The sequence below is a fragment of the Schistocerca gregaria genome, chromosome 2, assembly GCF_023897955.1.
Source record: "Schistocerca gregaria isolate iqSchGreg1 chromosome 2, iqSchGreg1.2, whole genome shotgun sequence".
Lineage (NCBI taxonomy): Eukaryota > Metazoa > Arthropoda > Insecta > Orthoptera > Acrididae > Schistocerca > Schistocerca gregaria.
The window spans coordinates 784,261,074-784,283,648 of record NC_064921.1 but is presented as its reverse complement, the minus strand read 5'-3'; the positions used below and the strand labels follow the sequence as shown (position 1 = coordinate 784,283,648).

The 22,575-nt window shown below is 41.9% G+C and overlaps 1 protein-coding gene across 1 annotated transcript in view; it reads left to right on the top strand.

Moving 5' to 3' along the window:
- The window catches only part of LOC126335043 (kielin/chordin-like protein), a 148,969-nt gene that overhangs the window by 103,605 nt on the left and 22,789 nt on the right, over positions 1-22,575 (top strand). Inside the window, exons 5-7 of the mRNA XM_049997913.1 lie at positions 1,677-1,805; positions 10,633-10,764; positions 11,494-11,544. Coding sequence (XP_049853870.1) covers positions 1,677-1,805; positions 10,633-10,764; positions 11,494-11,544 — 312 coding nt within the window. The remainder of the gene's footprint in view (positions 1-1,676; positions 1,806-10,632; positions 10,765-11,493; positions 11,545-22,575) is intronic.

Genomic DNA, 22,575 nt, shown 5'->3' with positions numbered 1-22,575 from the left:
CAGATAAAGATGTTACAGTTGTTCGTCGAAGTTCTGCGTCGAATTATACTGTTAAAGTTTCTTCTCGGTTGTGCTGCAAAGTCATCTGCAGCGGCGTTTAACAGACCACTGTCTGAATAGACGCTACTGTTGGTGATAATCCACAGTTTTAGCATGTACACTTTCATTGCTCGTTTTACACCCACATTTCTCATTTCAGTATTTTTTTTACACCCGTACTTTTCATTTCAGTATTTTATACACCGTCCGTGATAATTTCCGACCGCTATAAAAGCGTTCGTCACTTTTGCATATGACTACCGCAACCGCAAATTAGCAGTCAGTAAAACCGTTCTTGCATCTGATCCACAATTGTAATTACGTTCACTGCGACAATTACACCTTAAAACGCTCAGTTCTTCATAAAGAAGACAAATACAGCACACAGTTTTATGGAGCCTTGGCTCTCGCGATGCGGTTAAATGTTGAAGCAGTTTCATTTACAAGGAGCAGTAGCTATAATGTCAACTCGCGAAAGCATTCTTCGTACCGGTTGAGACACACTCCGTTAGTAACACTCAAACCGTACGATCTTTCTGTTCGTACTGACCACTTCAACTTTGATTACGCACTGCGACGGTAATCCGAATAGTCACTCGTTGAGTTTCACGATTTGCTATCTCGGCAAGTTTTTGTACCTCAGATCAACAATACGCGTCCCGCCACACGGCCGGCCACACACTCGCACACCAACACTCTCCCATTACATATCGCTGCTTAACTGTTACTTTCGATATCGCTCACTGTGCTTTCAGGTCTGCAATTTACATAGCAGTTTTTAAGATCACAGTTGATATTACGAATTCAGATAAACAAAAGAATTTAAAGTGTTTCCATATTCAAGTAACATCACGAAAACATATTTATGCATTAGAGAAAATGAAATAAATTCCATTTGCTTTTTAACATAATTACCAAAATCACAATCAGAGATATGAATACTTAGTCCAAGAAAGCGAAAGAAATGATAGAAAAGAGAAAAAAAATTACTTATCACTAACAGCTATATCTTCACAAGCGGTATCCTCTAGAGGTATCACCGTATTTTCAAATCTGTCGAACAGTCGCGGGTTATTGGTGAGAAAATTAACCGACAGTAGATACAATATGATTCCTTGAGGTAAACCGCCCATCTAGAATCTCCATCTTCAGTGCTGGTTCTGGAAGTCAACATTGAAATTCCTGTTAGCTATTAAGATTGAAGGCATTCTTGGAAGACTAGCATCTTCGTTATTTTGAAAAGTTTACAAAGGCTTTAATGTTTTACTGTGTTGTATGTGGCAGTTAGACCAACCTGTTAGTTTCTTCTTCTCAAACCCAGCCTTTAAACATTATGTAAGTTTCAGCATTTGTTTTGCGTATGATTTGCCCCTCTGTAATTGGGTTGTTCAAGTGTAAGTTATGAAGCAACCTCTGATTATACATTCAAATTTTCTGTGCTGATGACATAGAACGAATATTAGGTGCAGGGCACAAATATAAAATATTTAAAAAATAAACATATACAAAAACCAATGAAAACTATAATGCATTTCTGTCTTACACAAAACTCTATTGGCAGATACTACAAGATAAATAAATACAAAACGAATAAAATATTGCTCATTTGAAAATAACGTTGTACTTTTAAATTACAGGAAGTGGTACGGAGGGTCGCCAAGATGTAGCAGAGTGTGTGTATAATGGGAAGACATACTTAGAAGGCCAGCACATGGAAGTACCTGAGTCTGATTGCTTATCGTGTGTCTGTCAACAGGGATTTAATGGTAAGTAGTAAAATAACATCTATCTCATAAAGAAATTTCTTCCATTAGCTAATTCATAAAAATGAAACGTAAATTTCAGCCCTAAACATGAACATTCGATATAACACAATATGAATGATGTGTTGTGCTACTTAATCCCATCTCTTTCCGCCTGTTGTGGTATATGTACTGCATAATTTGTCTATATCACTAAAGAACTGCTATATGAATTAATATCTCACATTCAACAACAATGTATAACAGAGCAATATATGTCACCTTTGTTTTTATATAGATTTCTTTGTCTAATTTTTCTGCTCTAGCACATACATATTGTGTGTGTGTGTGTGTGTGTGTGTGTGTGTGTATTTGTGTTTGTGTTTGGGCACTCAATGGCGAAGATATCAGCAGCCTTAAAAAAATCAATAGAAACAAATGTTGTGGAAAAATATTAAATTTTATAGAACAAGGAAGAGTGAAGCAAATCATATATAAAATTGCATTCACTATCTCTCTGCCTCACTCACAGTCACCTGAGCAGCCACAGCATCTCACAACCTTTATTATACTATAAATACGAGGGTAATCCCAAAAGTAAGGTCTCCTATCATTTTTATAAAAATAGAACTCTGTTTGTATAGCAGTTGGTCACACTGTTATGAAGAGTGCTTCACGCGCTGTGAGTAAACTTGCGCACGCCGCGCTGAGGCGCTGTCTTGGCTTGGCAGCCGTTGAGAATGGAGCACCCGTTGGATGTTACCGCCAAGTGCGAGTTGCGCGCAGTTATTCGGTTTCTGAGCGCAAAGGGCACTGCGCCGATTGAAATCCATCGCCAATTGACGGAAGTGTATGGTGAGCCATGCAAGGATGTCAAAAATGTTCGTAAGTGGTGTAAAGAGTTTGCAGTTGGCCAGACCGAAATTCACGACGAACAAAGGAGCGGGAGACAGCCAATTTCTGAGGAGACAGTGTTGAAGGTTGAGCAAAGCATGCGTGAAGATCGGCGGATCACCCTGGATGATCTCTAACAGGTACTGTGAGACGGAGAAGAGGAATGTTGAGCAAAAGCGTACACATTCTCCATGACAACGCTCGCCCACACATTTCTCGGCAAACCGTTGCTCTCCTGCAACAGCTTCAGTGGAACATAATCACCCACCCGCCCTATAGTCCTGACTTGGCGCCCATTGACTATCACTTGTTCCCTAAGTTAAAAGAACATTTGGGCGTAAAGCGATTCACCTCCGACTACGAGGTGAAAGAAGAGGTTCATAACTTCCTGAACAGCATGGCGGCGAGCTGGTATGACTTGGGCATACAAAAACTGCCACGGCATCTACAAAAATGCATCGACAGAAATGGTCATTATGTCGAAAAATAGCTAAATGTTCAAGCTGTAAACTGATGTAAACAATTGTAGAAATAAACAGGTCTATGTACTTATAAAAAATAGGAGACCTTACTTTTGAGATTACCCTCGTATGGTCAGGTGTCCTAAAACCGTCTAATGAAACAAATGTAATACAAGGGGAAAAATAAAATAATGACATATTGATGAGCCATCCACTTTGATAACGCATTAACAACTTCTCCCTAAACTTTTAGGGAAGAAGTCGGACATTTCACAAAATCTTAAAAGTTATATCACATCCGTGTGATTGTCAGCTGAAATAGTGGTCAACTCCGTTGGTAAATTATCTGCTGCCATCTCGTCTGAATATAAAACACTGTCTATTAAAATGTGGCGCACTGTGATTCGCATACCACAAGCATCACACACTGGACGGTCCTCCAGCCAGAGCAAGAAGCCATGCATCATAAGGCTGTGTCCTTTATGAAGACGAATGAGGAGAACCTCATCCCGCCTGTGCGGCTGGCAGGAAGTACGCCACAGCCGAGCTGATGACTTTACGAGATACAGCTTCTTCACTGTTACTTCTGCACAGTCTCCTTCCCACGTACACACACAAGGCTCTATAGTTCAACAGTGAGGTGATAGCATGCAGAAGGTTGGTACACTGAACCATCTGCTTATTCGTAATACACCTCTTGTAAAATTTGCCATTTTTTTTTTTTTGCCTCAATGTACATGTGCCCTGGTACCCAGTCGAAGGACATCTACTTCCTCAGCCTATGTAGGTGGAGAAGGGCGTCTTGGATATTTGGACTACTTTATGTGCTCGGTAAAAGTATTGTAGAGAATTAAAGACACTCAGACTGTCGTAACAGACGAAGAATTTAGCAGTCGCAAGACATCTTTTCAGCCCCAGTGCCCTCAAGCTCGCGTATAATTAGGCGTAGAATACAGTGAATTCTTGAAGTAACCGAGTCTTCAGGACATGGTCAGTAAAACCAATACAGTAGCCAAGGGAGTGCCCCAGCTATGAATCACCCATGGACAAAATTACGTAAAATATTCTATTAATAAGAGATGCAGGTGTGCCTTCTGTTCTGTTATGCACTAAATCCAAAGTTACTCTGAGCCTCTGCAGTCACCTGGGCGACAGTCGATTCTAACCTTGGATTTGGACATGTACTTGCCCACCACCAAGGTGCTCCAGCACAAGCTCAAGTGGATCCCAAACAGCCTTGTTGCTCGCAAACGATTGGAGAAAAGACGTTCGTTCACTGCTGGAAGTCAATTGCGTGTATACTGGTGATTTTGGAGCAGTGAGGATCTTATATGCTTGAGGCACCACGAGGAGTTGCCGAGGGATGGTTCCCCGGTCTCAGCATAGCGACTGGGTATGGGACTGGTCCTCCAAGCTGGCGTCAGTGATTTTGTACCGTGCACTCATAATCTAGCCGTGATCTCACAGAAACCATATACAATTGGTGCAGACGCACCCTGTCCACTCCCCAATTGTGGGTAACGCACCTTCGGATATCGAGTACTTTCTGGGACGTTGCCTTCAGGTCCTTTTAGGTGTAGTAACCACAACTTCGAATCAAAAATGAAGCATAGAAACTCCACGAGACTGTGAAATGTGGATTGTTGTCCATGCTATCCAAGTCAGGCAAATTACAAATGCGACAAACACAATTAAAATTAAAACACAGAAAACCCTCTTTGACAGCGCACTCCTACCACTTCTTCACCGAACGTTGTAACTGACGGATTGCTGTTGATTTGTTTGGAGGAGTAACAGAAAACTGCAGTGTTGTCCAGAAATAAGGGACACTGCACAGGACTCCTTAAGTTGGACATTATACTTGCATCTGTATACGGAGGGGTTGGAGAACCGCAATTGGAAGGGTGGGTGTAAGTTAGCTGTTACTTCTGTCTCGGTACAAAGTTCACCATTTCAACTGCAGACGGATCGTCTAATACGTGCTTCACAAGGTTCTCCAGGAGAAAAGCTTGTAACATGACTGGGCATCATTAAATTCTATATGACCTGTGTATTGTCTGCTAAGCAACACACCACTTAATCGTCCATGATGGAGAAGATCGAAATCCATGCCCTTTCAGAGAGACCTGCCTATTAGTACCACTACTGTAAAATTCGTACCTCTTGTACAAACCTACATTTAGTGAGGTCAAGATTAACTACATAGTTCAAAGAGTCTTATTGTCAGCTATGAGTTCTGCGTGTTGAGTAACAAATCATGTAAAGGCAACATTGACTTTGATGTAGTTTTCATATACCTTTTTGTGCATACGGAAAGAGAATCACTGTTATAAGGTAAGTGGCAACATAATGTTTTATTAATGGATGAATGTACATGAATTATCCTTTGTTTTCCGGCAATCATGAACCTGTGTCATCGTGATTCGTTTGTACGAAACTGGCAAAGAGAAAATGGATACGTGGTCCATAATACACCGCTATAAGTTTCCTATGTTGCAACGGTGTAGTTTAAGATATTTGCTCATATAATGACGTTCAAAACACGCATTTAGCATTGTTAATGCAACATGATGTTTAGAACTGATGTGTTGAATTTTCAGATTTGTTCTTTGTCTTTAGTAATTAATTAAATAATTATTTTGTATTTGATTGCGGGAAGTCCGCAGCTCGTGGTCGTGCGGTAGCGTTCTCGCTTCCCGCACCCGAGCTCCCGGGTTCGATTCCGGGCGGGGTCAGAGATTTTCTCTGCCTCGTGATGACTGGGTGTTGTGTGATGTCCTTAGGTTAGTTAGGTTTAAGTAGTTCTAAGTTCTAGGGGACTGATGACCATAGATGTTAAGTCCCATAGTGCTCAGAGTCATTTGAACCATTTTGATTGCGGGAAGAAAAGGTGTTATGGGAAGTGGATCACTGATAAATTGCATTTAGCTGCAACAGTATATCTAAACGAGGATAACCGATTACATGAATGTGGACGTACATTGGTGTCCAAAATTAAACCAACAAATTTTGCAACGTTGCGTTTATTTCGCCACAAAACAGTGTAAATAGGCGACAGTAAAGGGGCAAAAATGTAAAGAGCACAGAACGTAAACAACTACAACGTGCACGACGGTAGACAAAAATGTGCTCCGTTTTTGCCAGATTAATGGATTTGTACCTACATTCCGACAACTGGTTAATGTGCTCAGCATTGGGTGTGAGCACCTCTGGCACCAATACAGGCCTGGCAACGACGGGGCATGCTGTGAGTGGTGTCATCAGACTCATGTTGAGGCAGTAACGTCCATTCGTCCTGAAGAACTGCTCGTAAGTCTTGGACAGTGGTTGACTGATGCTGACGTCATGCGACCCCAGCGCATCCCTTACTTGCTCTATGAGATTCAAATCGGGAGAGCGAAAAGGCCACGCCATACATGCAGTTTCTTCCGTTTCCAAAAAAACATCAACCACCCGTGCTCTATGAGGTCGAAATTTGTCGTCCATCAGTACGAAGTGTGGGCCTTCGTCACCTCGCAACAACCGCACATGAGGTCCCAAGATCTCGTCTCGATACCTGACAGCAGATAAACCTTGCCGATTCAGCCGTACAATTTCATGAAGAGGCGTTCGAGTGGTCAATATAATCCCTGCCCATACCATAGGGATCCTCCTTGATGATATCTCTTCCCACATTTGGATTTCTAAATCGTGTTCCTCGTTCCCTCCAGATACGAATGCGTCGAGAATCACTCTCCAGACCAAATCTAGACTTATCTGCGAGAAGAACATTGACCCACTGTTCAGCTGTCCAGGTGGTATGTTGACGACTCCATTCTAGACCTTCCCTTCTGTAAAGACGAGTCAGGGGTACAAATATAGCAGGTCTTCTGCAATAAAGGCCACCATGCCGAATCCTTCTGCACACCGTTTGCCTCGATACAACACTCACAGTGGGTAATGCGAGGTCAGATGCCAGTTGCTGTGCAGTATTAAGGCGCTACCGTCATGCCCTATCGGCCAAATAACGGTCCACCCTTACTCATGTCACACGTTGTCGGCCCTACCCTGGTCTTCGATGATACTGTTTCGGTCCCTATAAAGCGTCCCCACATCAGATAAACAACACAACGATTCACTTTAAGCCATCGGACCACGGCAGTTTGCTTCCATTCTTCTTACGGCCCCCCACCGCAGAGTCTGGTAGGCGTCTTCTCTGTGCCATACTGCAGTCTGTGAATGTGTACACAGCGATTGTGGACGTGAGATTACCCGGCAAACACTACCCAGTTTGATAGGTGCCCTGACATCATCGCTGACGTAGTGAAGGAATGCCATCTTCCGTGCAGAACACGATTGCACGAACATCTGTTGACATTTTGTGTGACTGTACCGTGAATTAGACACAACACGGGGAAACAGCAGTTTTGTTGCTATAATTTTGAACACCAGTGTATATGAAACGTGCCTAAGTCAAAAATCATGAGGCATAGTGAAGACAGAAGCAAAAATGACAACCGGGATTTACGAACTTTTGGCCGCAGTAAAGCGTTTTCCAGTGAAATTGAAAACGAATTAGAGGTCCACAGTCTTACATTTGAATAGACAATGCTCGGTTTAAGCCTGTGGAATGTAATGAAACTTCGATACTGCAATACGAAACGGACTGCCCAACAAATTTCAATGCGGAATAAACTTTAACTAGGCACAAAGTGCGCTGAAGCTGTCCAAGTAAAAAATATCACCAAATCCGGGGGAAAAGGTGAAAGCGACAAGCAAAGCTTCAATGCCTAGCCAAAACGGAAATAAAAGATCCAAGCGAAACAAAGGAAAATAAATCTAAAACGACAGCTCCACATACAGGAAGAAAGTGTTTTGGAGGCTCATTAACAGAACAGAAGAATGGTATAGCGAGTTGTGTGAGGAAGAGCAAATGGAAGAACTGATCAAATGTCTAAAATGCAAAATGTGGATTCATGCGACGTCTGCAGGGGTGAGAAAAGAGGTGGTAAAGTCCTATTGGTATGCATGCAAATAATATTAAAGCACTACAACATGGAACATGTACTTACAAGTAGTCTAGTAGATATTTTCAAGCTCAAGTGTGATACGAGTTATGTACGCACTGGTACACCCAAACCCTGCAACAGGTTTTCTGATTTGTACCAGATACAGACGTTTAGAAAGTTAAGCGTCGAGTGTTTATTTTTCACAGGATTTCCATTCTTTACATCATATACTAAGAACAAAAACCTGCAGTTGAAAATGGCATCGTTTAAAAAAGTTTCTAACGCACAGTTTGGTTTAACGTAAATTAAATCTCAAGAATAGTACAGTTTCAGTAACTCTCGCATAACTTAGCCAATTATAAGGCAGAAGTTGAGAGTTAGGTATCGGAAACTTTTTATACTTTATTGAATCACAATCAGTCTCCAATACAACAGGAAGCATATTTCATAACTGTTTCGTAGTTTTCTTCTTGACAAAGCTCTTCATAATTGTGTCACTCCTCTACATCTGTACGACTCAGTTCATTTTATGGTGTTTCACGCGTAGTAATTTCACATCTGTATTCAAACGATTATTCTACAAAGTACACCGAAGTGCTTTGAAATGGGTACAAGACACAACTTTCAATCTATATTTCTATCCTTCCATACTCAAATAACGTATAAGACAAATGAAAACTTGAATCTTTCCTACACCATTGTGGTTTGTCTTGTTTTATCGCGGCGGTTTTTGTTGCCACAGTAGCCTAAGCTGAAGGAAATAAAATATTTTGCAATCCTGAGGAGAGTAGTAGGTGAAAGAAGAAGCTGGCGAGATACATTTCTACAGATTTTAATTTCCATTGACACAATGTCTAATTTCTAGTAGACTGGAGTAACAATTAATATCTTTAAAGGCAGGTGGAATAATATAGTCCTTGAGTTCACCCTCCATCCTTTGACCAACATACAAATTACACAGAAAAAACTGAGCAGAAGACCAGGAATACTACCTTTTTGCTATCAGCTTTCTGACTGGTTTCATTGTTGCTGTTATTGTGGTCTTCAGTCCTGAGACTTGTTTGATGCAGCTCTCCATGCTACTCTGTCCTGTGCAAGCTTCTTCATCTCCCAGTACCTACTGCAACCTACATCCTTCTGAATCTGCTTAGTGTATTCATCTTTTGGTCTCCCTCTACGATTTTTACCCTCCACAGTGCCCTCCAATACTAAATTGGTGATCCCTTGATGCCTCAGAACATGTCCTACCAACCGATCCCTTCTTCTGGTCAAGTTGTGCCACAAACATCTCTTCTCCCCAATCCTATTCAATACTTCCACATTAGTTATGTGATCTACCCATCTAATCTTCAGCATTCTTCTGTAGCACCACATTTCGAAAGCTTCTATTCTCTTCTTGTCCAAACTATTTATCGTCCATGTTTCACTTCCATACATGGATACACTCCATACAAATACTTTCAGAAATGACTTCGTGACACTTAAATCTATACTCGATGTTAACAAATTTCTCTTCTTCAGAAACGCTTTCCTTGCCATTCCCAGTCTACATTTTATATCCTCTCTACTTCGGCCATCATCAGTTATTTTGCTCCCCAAATAGCAAAACTCCATTACTACTTTAAGTGTCTCATTTCCTAATCTAATTCACTTAGCATCACCCGACTTAATTCGACTACATTCCATTATCCTCGTTTTGCTTTTGTTAATGTTCATCTTATATCCTCCTTTCAAGACACTATCCATTCCATTCAACTGCTCTTCCAAGTCCTTTGCCGTCTCTGACAGAATTACAATGTCATCGGCGAACCTCAAAGTTTTTGTTTCTTCTCCATGGATTTTAATACCTACCCCGAATTTTTCTTTTATTTCCTTTACTGCTTGCTCAATATGCAGATTGAATAACATCGGGGAGAGACCACAACCCTGTCTTACTCCCTTCCCAACCACTGCTTCCCTTTCATGTCCCTCGACTCTTATAACTGCCATCTGGTTTCTGTACAAATTGTAAATAGCCTTTCGCTCCCTGTATTTTACCCCTGCCATCTTCAGAGCTGGTTTCATTAGCTTCACATAAAGTTGCTCTCCCGTGCCAGTCTGCTCCTTTCAGTGTAGTATTCAACAACCAACATTCTCAATAATTTGTTGAGTATATAGTAATCTCTGTCTTCATCTGCATTTCTTGGTCTCTACGACTCCCCATAGTACAACAGAAGTTGTTCTCTTGTGTCTTAAGACATCCACTATCATCAAGACCATTCTTCTAGTCAGTACTCTGCACATACTTGTTTCCTCGACAATTCTGTAGAGAACCTCTTTATTACCTATCTCATCAGCCCACTTCAGTTTCAAAACCCTTCTGCAACACCATATCTAAAGTGCTTAGATTCTCTTCTTTCCGGTTTTTATTTTATTTTTTTTTTTTTTTTTTTTTTTTTTTTTTTTTTTTGTAGTCTATGTCTCCTTTCCATATAATGCTGTGCTCTTGACATATTTCAACTTTTTCAGGAACTCTGGATGGGCCATGGTGCCGGAAGTTCAGCTGTGACTTCACTTTGGGACACAGGCCCTCAGAACTGGCCTCGTGTGCGCCAGTCTTCTGGAAAACCAGCAAGTGCTGTCCCATCAGCTGGCATTGCCGTAAGTGCTACTGTCAGGGGTGGCATTTTTATAACTGATAATCCAAAGCAAGAATACTTGTACAACAATATTTTCGAGACATTGTCATAAGGAATCAAATTCTTGAAACAACCCACTGTATCATAGTGTTAATATATAAAGTGTTAATTTTAAGTTGACAAACCAGAATAACTCGAAAAATAAGCTTCACACGAAAAAATGTGTAGAATCCAAAGTTGATTATTTTCGAGGGGGACATCTGCTGGTGCTAAAATTAGCTCTCCACCCCAGCCCCCTGGGGGTGGAGTGGGAGGCAACTTTAAAATTTCAAATGGGAACGCCCATTTTTTATTGCAGAATCAGATTCTACATAAAACACTACGTACATTTTGTGTTAAACATTTGTTTTGATTCTTAGTAGTTGGCGTTGTAATTCAAGAAAATCCATGATCTCATTTTTGCTTGGAAAATGGTTACCGATAAATAAAAAATACTTATTTACATCGTAAATTTTGATTCTCTAAAACTAAAACTCTCCCTCTATCCTCATAGGGTGGGCTTTGAGAGAGAGGTATTAGAGTTTTACAAATATTGACCTGAATCTGCGGAAAAAATTAATATAGTATTACATGAGCCAGATTATAAATAGTAATAATATAAAAAAATGCCAAATTATAAGTTTACTGACGCCTGCTATTATGCTGGATGTCCTACTGTACTAAATTTTATTTCTGTTATTTTCTTTTATAGCTTCGGCTAACGACACTTTGGTCAGGGGCTCTGAATCTCCAACTGAAAATGGTCAGTATTTCCTTAATTAGATATAATGCTTTCTGAGAAACGCTTTTTGAAGCTGTTAAGAAGCTATTGATCTATCATAATGAATGACACTGAGTATTTTACATTTCACAGTTCCATAACTGCTCCTTAACTAGCTTGTGTTTCGCTTATTTTAAAACTTTAATTACTACATCACGACATTCACATAAGTAGTGTTGATAGATTTTAAAACATTCTCGCTTTAAATTTAGTATACAATTAAAATTATTTTTCTGTTAATTCCTATTGACATTTGCTGTTTCTGTTGTCACCCATTATATGCTCAAACGCAAGTTCACATCGCGTTTGCTACTGTTTGAGTACTCTTGTGCAGGGCAGTAAACAGTTCAATGCAGACACAGCGAAATTCAGGTGTGATTCCAACAGTAAAGGGATTCCAAATGTCTACTCAATATGAACAGTATCTATTGATCTATCATAATGAATGACACTGAGTATTTTACATTTCACAGTTCCATAACTGCTCCTTAACTAGCTTGTGTTTCGCTTATTTTAAAACTTTAATTACTACATCACGACATTCACATAAGTAGTGTTGATAGATTTTAAAACATTCTCGCTTTAAATTTAGTATACAATTAAAATTATTTTTCTGTTAATTCCTATTGACATTTGCTGTTTCTGTTGTCACCCATTATATGCTCAAACGCAAGTTCGCATCGCGTTTGCTACTGTTTGAGTACTCTTGTGCAGGGCAGTAAACAGTTCAATGCAGACACAGCGAAATTCAGGTGTGATTCCAACAGTAAAGGGATTCCAAATGTCTACTCAATATGAACAGTATCTATTGATCTATCATAATGAATGACACTGAGTATTTTACATTTCACAGTTCCATAACTGCTCCTTAACTAGCTTGTGTTTCGCTTATTTTAAAACTTTAATTACTACATCAGGACATTCACATAAGTAATATTGATAGATTTTAAAACATTCTCGCTTTAAATTTAGTATACAATTAAAACTATTTTTCTGTTAATTCCTATTGACTTTTGCTGTTTCTGTTGTCACCCATTATATGCTCAAACGCAAGTTCACATCGCGTTTGCTACTGTTTGAGTACTCTTGTGCAGGGCAGTAAACAGTTCAGTGCAGACACAGCGAAATTCAGGTGTGATTCCAAGAGTAAAGGGATTCCAAATGTCTACTCAATATGAACAGTATCCAGACTTCGAGACAGCCGCCCATTATTGAGCCAACTGTACCTATGCGGTAAACGTTTCTCTATACCCTATACAACGGGAAGGCTGATACGGTTCAAATGGCTCTGGGCACTATGGGACTTAACTTGCGAGGTCAGCAGTCCCCTAGAACTTAGAACTACTTAAACCTAACCGACCAAAGGACATCACACACATCCATGCCCGAGGCAGTATTCGAACCTACGACCGTAGTGATCGAGCCGTTGCAGACTCTAGCGCCTAGAACCGCTCGGCCACCACGGCCGGCGAAGGCTGATAATGAGTCACTTTTCCACACACCACATAATCGCAGGCGTACCGCTAAAACACATATGGCACTGCAAATATGAGTGATATCGATATTGAGAAACAGCGGAAGTGGCTAAAATTGAAAAACTCTCCAGAGTGAGATAGAACACTTGTCAGATTTTATAGAGAACTGGAAGCTATGTTCGCTCTCATGTTAACCATAGTTCACTGTAGGTTCCTCGTACAAAAAGCTGCGTCCAGTGGTTCGAAAACTTTTTTTTTTTCATCGTGCTTCTAAACAACATACGCACTCCAATATCGTATTTATCTGCCAACACTGGGCAAGCGACTTTTAAGTGAAATGTCTTCCGTGTACGGAAATGTAGATAATGAATGTACAAGTGCAGGTTGTGGACATGTGGTAGGCGACATATGGAAGTCTGGGTGTGAATTTGTGTCGTGCTCGGATAGCCAAATGGTAAGGTGACTGCTCGCGATAAGCTGGAAATCCGGGTCCGAGGCCCGGCACAAGTTTTCATTGTCGTCGTTCCATTACACAGGTGATGGTAGTCCATACTCAGATATGGGAATACATTTCATGTATTTCTTACCGGCTTTAGTCGCGTGCATTCGTGTCCGAAGGAACTTTGTATTGTACTTCTGAACAACACAGGTACTGCAATATCGTACATAAATTTTTAGTTGGTGTCATGAATAGCAGCTGGCTCTTAATATATAATAATGTAAGCCAATGTAGACGAGTAGAAAAAACAAACTCGTAATGTTCGAATGCAACATTAATAGTGTGCTCCTTGACACAGTCACGTCTATTAAATACCTAAGTATACTGTCGGAAAGCGATATGGAATGGAAGGAGCATCTCAGGACTGTAGTAGGGAAAGCAAATGGTCAGCTGTGGCTTATTCGGAAAATTTTATGAACGTTTGAGTCATCTGTAACGGAGACCGTATATGAGACCCATTATTGAGTACTGCTCGAGTGTTTGGGATCCGCACAAGGTTGGATTAAAGGAAGACATCGCAGTACATCAGAGGAGCGCTGCTAAATTTTTAACTGATAGGTTCGAAGAATACCCATATGCAATGAAGCACCAAAGAAACGTATGTTGTTGTTGTTGCGGTCTTCAGTCCTGAGACTGGTTTGATGCAGCTCTCCATGCTACCCTATCCTGTGCAAGCTTCTTCATCTCCCAGTACCTACTGCAACCTACATCCTTCTGAATCTGCTTAGTGTATACATCTCTTGGACTCCCTCTACGAATTTTACCCTCCACACCGCCCACCAATACTAAATTGGTGATCCCTTGATGCCTCAGAACATGTCCTACCAACCGATCCCTCCTTCTGGTCACGTTGTGCCACAAACTTCTCTTCTCCCCAATCCTATTCAATACTTCCTCATTAGTTATGTGATCTACCCGTCTAATCTTCAGCATTCTTCTGTAGCACCACATTTCGAAAGCTTCTATTCTCTTCTTGTCCAAACTATTTATCGTCCATGTTTTACTTCCATACATGGCTACACTCCATAAAAATACTTTCAGAAATGACTTCGTGACACTTAAATCTATACTCGATGTTAACAAATTTCTCTTCTTCAGAAACGCTTTCCTTGCCATTGCCAGTCTACATTTTATATCCTCTCTACTTCGACCATCATCAGTTATTTTGCTCCCCAAATAGCAAAACTCCTTTACTACTCTAAGTGTCTCATTTCCTAATCTAATTCCTTCAGCAGCACCCGACTTAATTCGACTACATTCCATTATCCTCGTTTTGCTTTTGTTGATGTTCATCTTATATCCTCCTTTCAAGACACTATCCATTCCATTCAACTGCTCTTCCAAGTCCTTTGCTCTCTCTGACAGAATTACAATGTCATCGGCGAACCTCAAAGTTTTTGTTTCTTCTCCATGGATTTTAATACCTACCCCGAATTTTTCTTTTGTTTCCTTTACTGCTTGCTCAATATGCAGATTGAATAACATCGGGGAGAGGCTACAACCCTGTCTTACTCCCTTCCCAATAACTGCTTCCCTTTCATGCCCCTCAACTCTTATAACTGCTATTTGGTTTCTATACAAATTGTAAATAGCCTTTCGCTCCCTGTATTTTACCCCTGCCACCTTTAGAATTTGAAAGAGAGTATTCCAGTCAACACTGTCAAAAGCTTTCTCTAAGTCTACGAATGCTAGAAATGTAGGTTTGCCTTTCCTTAATCTTTCTTCTAAGGTAAGTCGTAAGGTCAGTATTGCCACACGTGTTCCAGTGTTTCTACGGAATTCAAACTGATCTTCCCCGAGGTAGGCTTCTACTAGTTTTTCCATTCGTCTGTAAAGAATTCGTGTTAGTATTTTGCAGCTGTGGCTTATTAAACTGATTGTTCGGTAATTTTCACATCTGTCAACACCTGTTTTCTTTGGGATTGGAATTATTATATTCTTCTTGAAGTCTGGGGGTATTTCGCCTGTTTCATACATCGTATTCACCAGATGGTAGAGTTTTGTCAGGACTGGCTATCCCAAGGCCGTCAGTAGTTCCAATGGAATGTTATCTACTCCGGGGGCCTTGTTTCGACTCAGGTCTTTCAGTGATCTGTCAAACTCTTCACGCAGTATCATATCTCCCATTTCATCTTCATCCACATCCTCTTCCATTTCCATAATATTGTCTTCAAGTACATCGCCCTTGTATAGACCCTCTATATACTCCTTCCACCTTTCTGCTTTCCCCTCTTTGCTTTGAACTGGGTTTCCATCTGAGCGCTTGATGTTCATACAATTGGTTCTCTTATCTCCAAAGGTCTCTTTCATTTTCCTGTTGGCAGTATCTATCTTACCCCTAGTGAGATAAGCCTCTACATCCTTACATTTGTCTTCTAGCCATCCCTGCTTAGCCATTTTGCACTTCCTGTCGATCTCATTTTTGAGACGTTTGTATTCCTTTTTCCCTGCTTCATTTACTGCATTTTTATATTTTCTCCTTTCATCAATTAAATTCAATATTTCTTCTGTTACCCAAGGATTTCTACTAGTCCTCGTCTTTTTACCTACTTTATCCTCTGCTACCTTCACTAATTCATCCCTCAAAGCTATCCATTCTTCTTCTAATGTATTTCTCTCCCCCATTTCCGGCAACTTTTCCCTTATGCTCTCCCTGAAACTCTGTACAACCTCTGGTTCTTTCAGTTTATCAAGGTGCCATCTCCTTAAATTTCCACCTTTTTGCAGTTTCTTCAGTTTTAATCTACAGGTCATAACCAATAGATTGTGATCAGAATCCACATCTGCCCCTGGGAATGTCTTACAATTTAAAACCTGGTTCCTAAATCTCTGTCTTACCTTTGTATAATCTATCTGACACCTTTTAGTATCTCCAGGGTTCTTCCATGTATACAACTGTCTTTCATGATTCTTAAGCCAAGTGTCAGCTATGATTAAGTTGTGCTCTGTGCAAAATTCTACCAGGCGGGTTCCTCTTTCATTTCTTAGCCCCAATCCATATTCACCTACTACGTTTCGTTCTCTCCCTTTTCCTACTGCCGAATTCCAGTCACCCATGACTATTAAATTTTCATCACCCTTCACTATCTGAATAATTTCTTTTATTTCATCATACATTTCTTCAATTTCTTCGTCATCTGCAGAGCTAATTGGCATATAAACTTGTACTACTGTAGTAGGTGTGGGCTTCGTATATGTCTTGGCCCTAATAATGCGTTCACTATGCTGTTTGTAGTAGCTTACCCGCATTCCTATTTTCCTATTCATTATTAAACTGACTCCTGCATTACCCCTATTTGATTTTGTGTTTATAACCCTGTAGTCACCTGACCAGAAGTCTTGTTCCTCCTGCCACCGAACTTCACTAATTCCCACTATATCTAACTTTAACCTATCCATTTCCCTTGTTGAATTTTCTAACCTACCTACCCGATTAAGGGATCTGACATTCCACGCTCCGATCCGTAGAACGCCAGTTTTCTTTCTGCTGATAACGACATCCTCTTGAGTAGTCCCCTCCCGGAGATCCGAATGGGGGACTATTTTACCTCCGGAATATTTTACCCAAGAGGACGCCATGATCATTTAATCATACAGTAAAGCTGCATGCCCTCGGGAAAAATTACGGCCGTAGTTTCCCCTTGCTTTCAGCCGTTCGCAGTACCAGCACAGCAAGGCCATTTTAGTTATTGCTACAAGGCCAGATCAGTCAATCATCCAGACTCTTGCCCTTGCAATTACTGAAAAGGCTGCTGCCCATCTTCAGGGACCACACGTTTGTCTGGCCTCTCAACAGATACCCCTCCGTTGTGGTTGCACCTACGGTACGGCTATCTGTATCGCTGAGGCACCCAAGCCTCCCCACCAACGGCAAGAAGAAACGTATAGGCGTGCTTATTCATATACACAGATATGTAAACAGTCATAATATAGCCTTGCGGTCGGCAACGCCTATATAAGACAACAAGTGCCTGACGCAGTTGTTAGGTCGGTTACTGCTGCTAGAATGGCAGGTTATCAAGATTTAAATGAATTTGAACGTGGTATTATAGTCGGCGCACTAGCGATGGGACACAGCATCTCCGAGGTAGCGATGAAGTGGGGCTTTCCCGTACGAACACTTCACGAGCGTACCGTGAATATCAGGAATCCGGTAAAACATTAAATCTCCGACATCTCTGCCGCCGGAAAAAGATTCTGCAAGAACGGGACCAACGACAACAGAAGAGAATCGTTCAACTTGACGATAGTGCAACCCTTCCGAAAATTGCTGCAGCGCTCAGTGCTGGGCAATCTACAAGTGTCAGCGTGCGAACCATTCAACGAAACATCATCGGTATGGGCTTTCGGAGCCGAAGGCCCAGTCTTGTACCCTTGATGACTGTACGACACAAAGTTTTACGCCTCGACTGGGCCCGTCAATACCGACATTGGACTGTTGATGACTGGATACATGTTGCCTGGTCGGATGAGTCTCGTTTCAAAGTGTATCGAGTGGATGGACGTGTACGGGTATGGAGACAACCTCACGAATCCATAGATCCTGCATGTCAGCAGGGGACTGTTGAAGCTGGTGGAGGCCATGTAATGGTGTGGGGCGTGTGCACGTGGAATGATATGGGACCCATGATACGTCTAGATACGACTCTGACAGGTGACACGTGTGTAAGCATCCTGTCTGATCATCTGCACCGATTCGTGTCCTTCGTGCATTCCGACTGACATGGTCAATTCCAACTGGGCAGTCGAGACAGCCCACACTTCCAGAACAACTACAGAGTGGCTCCAGGAACACTCATATGAGTTTAAACACTTCCGCTCGCTACCAGACTCCGCAAACATGAACATTATTGAGAATACAGGGTGATACAAAAAGAATACCACAACTTTAGGAATTTAAAACTCTGCAACGACAACAGGCAGAGCTAAGCACTATCTGTCGGCGAATTAAGGGAGCTATAAAGTTTCATTTAGTTGTACATTTGTTCGCTTGAGACGCTGTTGACTAGGCGTCAGCGTCAGTTGATGCTAAGATGGCGACCGCTCAACAGAGAGCTTTTTGTGTTATTGAGTACGGCAGAAGTGAATCGACGACTGTTGTTCAGCGTGCATTTCGAACGAAGTATGGTGTTAAACCTCCTGATAGGTGGTGCATTAAACGTTGGTATAAACAGTTTACAGAGAATGGGTGTTTGTGCAAAGGGAAAAGTTCTGGACGCCCGAGAACGAGTGATGAAAATGTAGCACGCATCCAGCAAGCATTTGTTCGCAGCCCAGGAAAATCGACTCGCAGAGCTAGCAGAGAGCTGCAAATTCCACAATCAACTGTATGGAGAGTCCTACGAAAAAGGTTAGTTATGAAACCTTATCGTCTGAAATTGGTTCAAGCACTGTCTGCAGCTGATGAGATTAAAAGAATCGATTTCTGTGATTTTATCGTTGCTCAAATGGAAACGGATGAATCTTTCGTTTCAAATATTGTGTTTAGTGATGAAGCAACTTTCCACTCTAAGGGGAAAGTCAACCGTCACAATGTCTGTATATGGGGCACTGAGAATCCGCGGGAAACAACTCAGTATGAACGTGACTCGCCTAAGGTGAACGTTTTCTGTGCCATTTCAGCCAATAAAGTTTTTGGTCCCTTTTTCTTCGAAGGTGCTACTGTAACTGGAGTACAGTATCTGGAGATGTTAGAGAATTGGCTGTTCCCTCAGCTCGAACAAGAAGCACAACAATTCATATTTCAGTAGGATGGAGCGCCACCACATTGGCACTTATCTGTCCGTAACTACCTGAACGTCAACTACCCGAGGCGATGGATCGGCCGCCAGGCAGCCCGTGACAGAGCACTTCATCACTGACCTCCAAGAAGCCCTGATCTTACCCCCTGCGATTTTTTCTTATGGGGGTATGTTAAGGATATGGTGTTTCAGCCACCTCTCCCATCCACTATTGATTTGAAACGAGAAATAACAGCACCTATCTAAACTGTTACGCCTGATATGCTACAGAGAGTGTGGAATGAGCTGGAGTATCGGGTTGATATTGCTCGAGTATCTGGAGGGGGCCATATTGAAAATCTCTGAACTTGTTTTTGAGCGAAAAAACCCTTTTTAAATACTCTTTGTAATGATGTATAACAGAAGGTTATATTATGTTTCTTTCATTAAATACACATTTTTACAGTTGTGGTATTCTTTTTGAATCACCCTGTATATGGAATGCCTTGCAACGAGCTGTTCAGAAGAGATCTCAACCCTCTCGTACTCTTACGGATTTATGGACAGCCCTACACAATTCATGGTGTCAATTCCCTCCAACACTGCTTCAGGCATCAGTCGAGTCAATGAGACGTCGTGTTGCGGCACTTCTGCGTGCTCGCGGAGATCCTACACGATATTAGTCACGTGTACCAGTTTGTTTGGCTCTTCAGTGTATTACGGAAATGCTTTGGAAACCCAAAAGGGAGTCCCTAGAGCGAACGTGACGTTTTCGAGGAACGCTCTTGAGAAAATTTAGAGACTGGGATTTGAAGCTCACTGCGGAACGATTATACTGCCGCCAACGTACATTTAGCGTAATTACCACGAAGATAAGATAAATTAGGGCTCACGTGGAGGCATATAGATCATAGTTTTTCCCTCGCTCTATCTGCGAATGTAACAGGGAAGGAAGTGACTAGTAGTGTTACAGGGTACCCTCCGCCACGCACAGTAAAGTTGCTTGCTGAGTATATACGTAGATGTAGATTACTGTTGTCAACAGCAGATACCGTGACTAAATGAAACAAGTCTGTTTCCAAACAAGACACGCAACATACACCGTCGACAATTGCAATTCGTGCAGATATTTTCAGTGAAATACAGGTAAGTACGAATGCAATAGAGACTTTGAATTAAATACTAAAATCAGCCATTCCTAGGACGTAGGCAGGTAGACGCGAGGATAGCTGCAGGAGGAACTTCCTCGCTCAGTCAGAACCCAACATTTTACTGCCATACAAAATGATACAATCAGTTAATACGTACAATAGAGCGCCTATTTTGCTCTGCTACTTCGAACTCCGACCCCTGCATCTTTCTTTTCTTGGTTAGATCTATGTACCTCAGAGCTGCCACTGGTTCTGTTAGTTCGACCTATGATGCTCTGCTCCTCTATTTTTGGGTCGATCGCTGACAGCAAAGATATTACAAAGTAGTTCGATCTCTGTCCACCTGCTCCTGTGCTCATAGTTCATTCGGTGTATACAGTGAGTTTGTAGCGTATAAACTGGTTAGTGGCTGTCGTCTAGCTTTTCGGGCACATACAGGCTTCCATCCCCATGCCACAGTGCTCTCTTTATCATCGAGTAAGAAGCATTTATCGTATTTTACAGGTAATGCCAGTTTACATTGTTCTACATTGGAAACTGTATTCAGCTGGCATGAAATTAAGCACAAAACAGCCGATTTGTCAACGACATTTAATACCTAGCGTAAAGTGATAAATGAGTGAACGATTTACTGTTTCCGTCATAGCTATTGCCTACCTAAGCGTAAGTCTGTTTACCTTGCAGACATCGCAGACAGATAATAGCTTTTTCGTATTTTAACGTTTTGCGAGGAAAAAAGCTGTAGTTGCATCCATTGACACACTAAAATCAATCATTTACACTGGTGTGCGAACAACAACCAGGAAAGTAACTTTCCCATGACGGGTTGGTTCCAAGCAAAGTAGCTCGCTGAAACTTGGACCATATTTAGAAAAACGACACTTTTATCAAAGACACTAATTATGCTGAAGTCACCATAATTGATGATCCGCAAGATACTAAGAAAGGTAGGACATGGTTCTTAATAGGGTGTCTGACTACCAAGTCCGCCCCGATAGCTGGGTGGTCATCGCGGCGGTCTCTCACGCCAAGGGTCCCGGTTTCGATTCCCGGATGGGTCGAAGGTTTTCTCCGCTCAGGGACTGGGTGTTGTGTTTTCCTCATTATCTTTTCTTCATCATCAGTGGAAGGCAACGGAAACCCCCACTGCAAGCATTTCCCTAGACGCTCATGCGGTGGACCCCTCTGACGAGCTTCCCCAATGACAAGACCTGCAGTAAGGCAGAACACAAAGTTAAGTTGACTACCATGGACAGCAATACATGCTCTGCACAGCGCTCAGTATCTGAAGGTTGGTATGGAGCTCTAATGGTAGGGCATTACATTCCCCAGCAGCGTGGTTGGTGCACGTGAACGTGCTGCGGTATACCTCTCCAACGCACCCCAAGCGTATTAGATGGCATTTAATTCGGAGGAACTGGCATTGCACTCAATTCGCTCAATAAGCTCTCTCGTCAAGAGCTCGCACACCTGTGCCGTTCAATGGGGTCGCGCATTGTCGTCCGTAAAATGAAGTCAGGTCCTACTGCACCCCCGAAACGACGCACAGTGTCACAATAACGTTGCCCAGTGAGTGTACCGTGATCAAAGATTTGGAGGCCAGGTTGCCCATGCACCATTATACTTCCATCACCAGGACAACCAAAACGAACATGTTTGACAAGGTTCCTAGGCGCGTCAAGTGTTCCTACCTCTCCCCTTATCACGGTACACCCAGAATCACCCAGACTGAATCTGCTCCCATCCGAGAAGAGCGTGCGGACCTACTCCTCGTTGGACCAGTACCTGTGCCCTTGGCACCATCGCAGCCAGCGCCACCGACGTGCGATTGTCAACAGAATACAGCGTATTCGTCATCGAGCAGAGAGAACACCCCGTGCCACTGTAGAGCATGAGATTCCATGCCTTGTAGTCCTGTTAAATATAGTTGCAATTGCACCTGTTATTTGTCGCGGGTCTTTTCTTTGCTTGTTGCGCAATGTACCAAACATTTGCTGCTACAGTAGATTGTGGTAGACTGCCTCTTCCTTGAGTGGCTCAGGCTGTGGTTTGGGACGCTTCTCATGCACGTGAAACAATGCTGTGAGCAATATCAAACTCCTGGGCTCCACTCGTCACCATTCGTTATTCTTCCAATTTCCTTTTGTGTCTTCGCATTATGACATCAT